This window comes from Frankliniella occidentalis, unplaced genomic scaffold (genome assembly GCF_000697945.3).
Source record: "Frankliniella occidentalis isolate FOCC.00 unplaced genomic scaffold, Focc_3.1 Scaffold1398, whole genome shotgun sequence".
In the NCBI taxonomy this organism is placed as follows: Eukaryota; Metazoa; Arthropoda; class Insecta; order Thysanoptera; family Thripidae; genus Frankliniella; species Frankliniella occidentalis.
The window spans coordinates 1-1621 of record NW_026268500.1 but is presented as its reverse complement, the minus strand read 5'-3'; the positions used below and the strand labels follow the sequence as shown (position 1 = coordinate 1621).

Sequence of the window (1621 nt, the reverse complement as noted above, 5' to 3'; positions counted from 1 at the left end):
ATAATTGTTACAAATAAAAATTATCATCCTCGTAAATCTTTTTACAATCGAGCATGAGAGATGAAAATCCCTGACGTTCCTTTTCCTTGGTGTTTGCAGTGCTGCAGGAGAGTGTGTCCACTCTGGCGGTGCAGCTGCCTGGTTTTCCGCTCGAAAACCCGGAGCGCAGAGAGGAGCCGGAAGGTGAGGCATCTCGGCGAATGAGCTCAATTTGTGTTGAAATGCCGTCGACAGCCTCACGGATTCCTCACGCACGCCCCTTTGCCCACAGTGACGGACTGCCTGACGGACCGACAGGCAGTCATGGAGGAGCAGCGCGCCGCCAGCGACGTCCTCTACATCCCGGAGTGCACCGACGACGGCCGCTACAACAAGCTGCAGTGCTACAACTCGACGGGCTACTGCTGGTGCGTCAACGAGGACACGGGCAAGCCCATCCCCGGCACCTCCGTCAAGGACCGGCGGCCCGCCTGCGACGCGCTCGCGCCCACCATGAAGGGTGAGTCTGCGCTCCGTACTCGTGAGTGAGAGGGGTGGTCTACCTGCCGGGCGGTGGAGACAGCCGGCGCACCCGCTACTCATCTGTTTTACATACTCTATTAAATGGGTACTTTTCCTCTGCGATTCTAGGCTGTCCGGAAGTGAGAAGAAAAGAGTTCCTGAAAAACCTGAAAGACTTCTTCAAAGAAAGGATGCAGGCCGCAATGAATGAAACCGATTCTAGCAGGTAAGGCATCTTCTGCGTTCAGGAGCTGGCAACTGAAAGTATCATGGACTTTGTGACCCCTCCCAGTTCGTCAGACGGGTGTAAAACCGATACTCTTATTTAAAGTCTGCTTCTTGCTCCCTTTGCCTATGGCACGGGCCTCTCGTGACTACTCCGCTCTTTACAATTACAGCCCAGCGAACCGCCAGGTGTCTCCAGAGGACAGAATAGCCACGTGGAACTTCCTCGCGTTCGACAAGAACAAGAACAAGGTGCTGGACCGGCCGGAGTGGAAGGCGTTCCGGCAGCTCGTCAGCGGGCACCAGCTGCTGAGGCGATGCGGCAAGAAGCTGCCACGGTACTGCGACGCCAACCAGGACCGCTCCATCACCATCACCGAGTGGCTCGAGTGCCTCCGGACGCCGACAGCGGGTAAGGTTCAGGCTGCCTGCCCCCAGACCACGGCAACCACAGCGTCCTCCCTCACTCACGACCCTCTTGGTGTTACAGTGGAAGCAGTCACCGTGGCCTCACACACGCGGAGAGGGCCGAACCCCTTGGATTCCTACTTGAAGAGCGAGTAAAGGGAAGGCCCCCCCTCTCCCCTCCTGCAGCAGGTCGGACGGCTGGGTGGACTCGCGGGGTGGGTCATGGATCACACCCTGCGGGTTACGGGCCCCTCCCCAACCCAGCGTCGAATGTTCTCGCATCTCACCCCCCATCTTTGGGGACCCATCTGTGATAATCAGGGGGCGGACGACGACGAGGTCGCCGCCCTCACGATCTCATTGACTCTGTTATTTATGTTGTGGTGGACCATACAGTACGTACGTACACTGTTAGAGGTACTAGCAGCCCAGTGAAGTGTAGTTGTCTTACAAACTTCGTGAATCCCCGTATTATTGTTATTATTAT

The 1621-nt window shown here is 56.7% G+C and overlaps 1 protein-coding gene across 1 annotated transcript in view; it reads left to right on the top strand.

Annotated features, from left to right (window-relative positions):
- Window positions 1–1615, top strand: part of LOC113210442 (SPARC-related modular calcium-binding protein 2) — a gene marked incomplete at its 5' end in the record, with an annotated part of 3521 nt that extends 1906 nt beyond the window's left edge. The window contains 5 exons of the mRNA XM_052276016.1: window positions 100–183; window positions 272–499; window positions 631–727; window positions 900–1138; window positions 1217–1615. Coding sequence (XP_052131976.1) covers window positions 100–183; window positions 272–499; window positions 631–727; window positions 900–1138; window positions 1217–1290 — 722 coding nt within the window. The remainder of the gene's footprint in view (window positions 1–99; window positions 184–271; window positions 500–630; window positions 728–899; window positions 1139–1216) is intronic.
- Window positions 1616–1621: the final 6 nt, after the last annotated feature.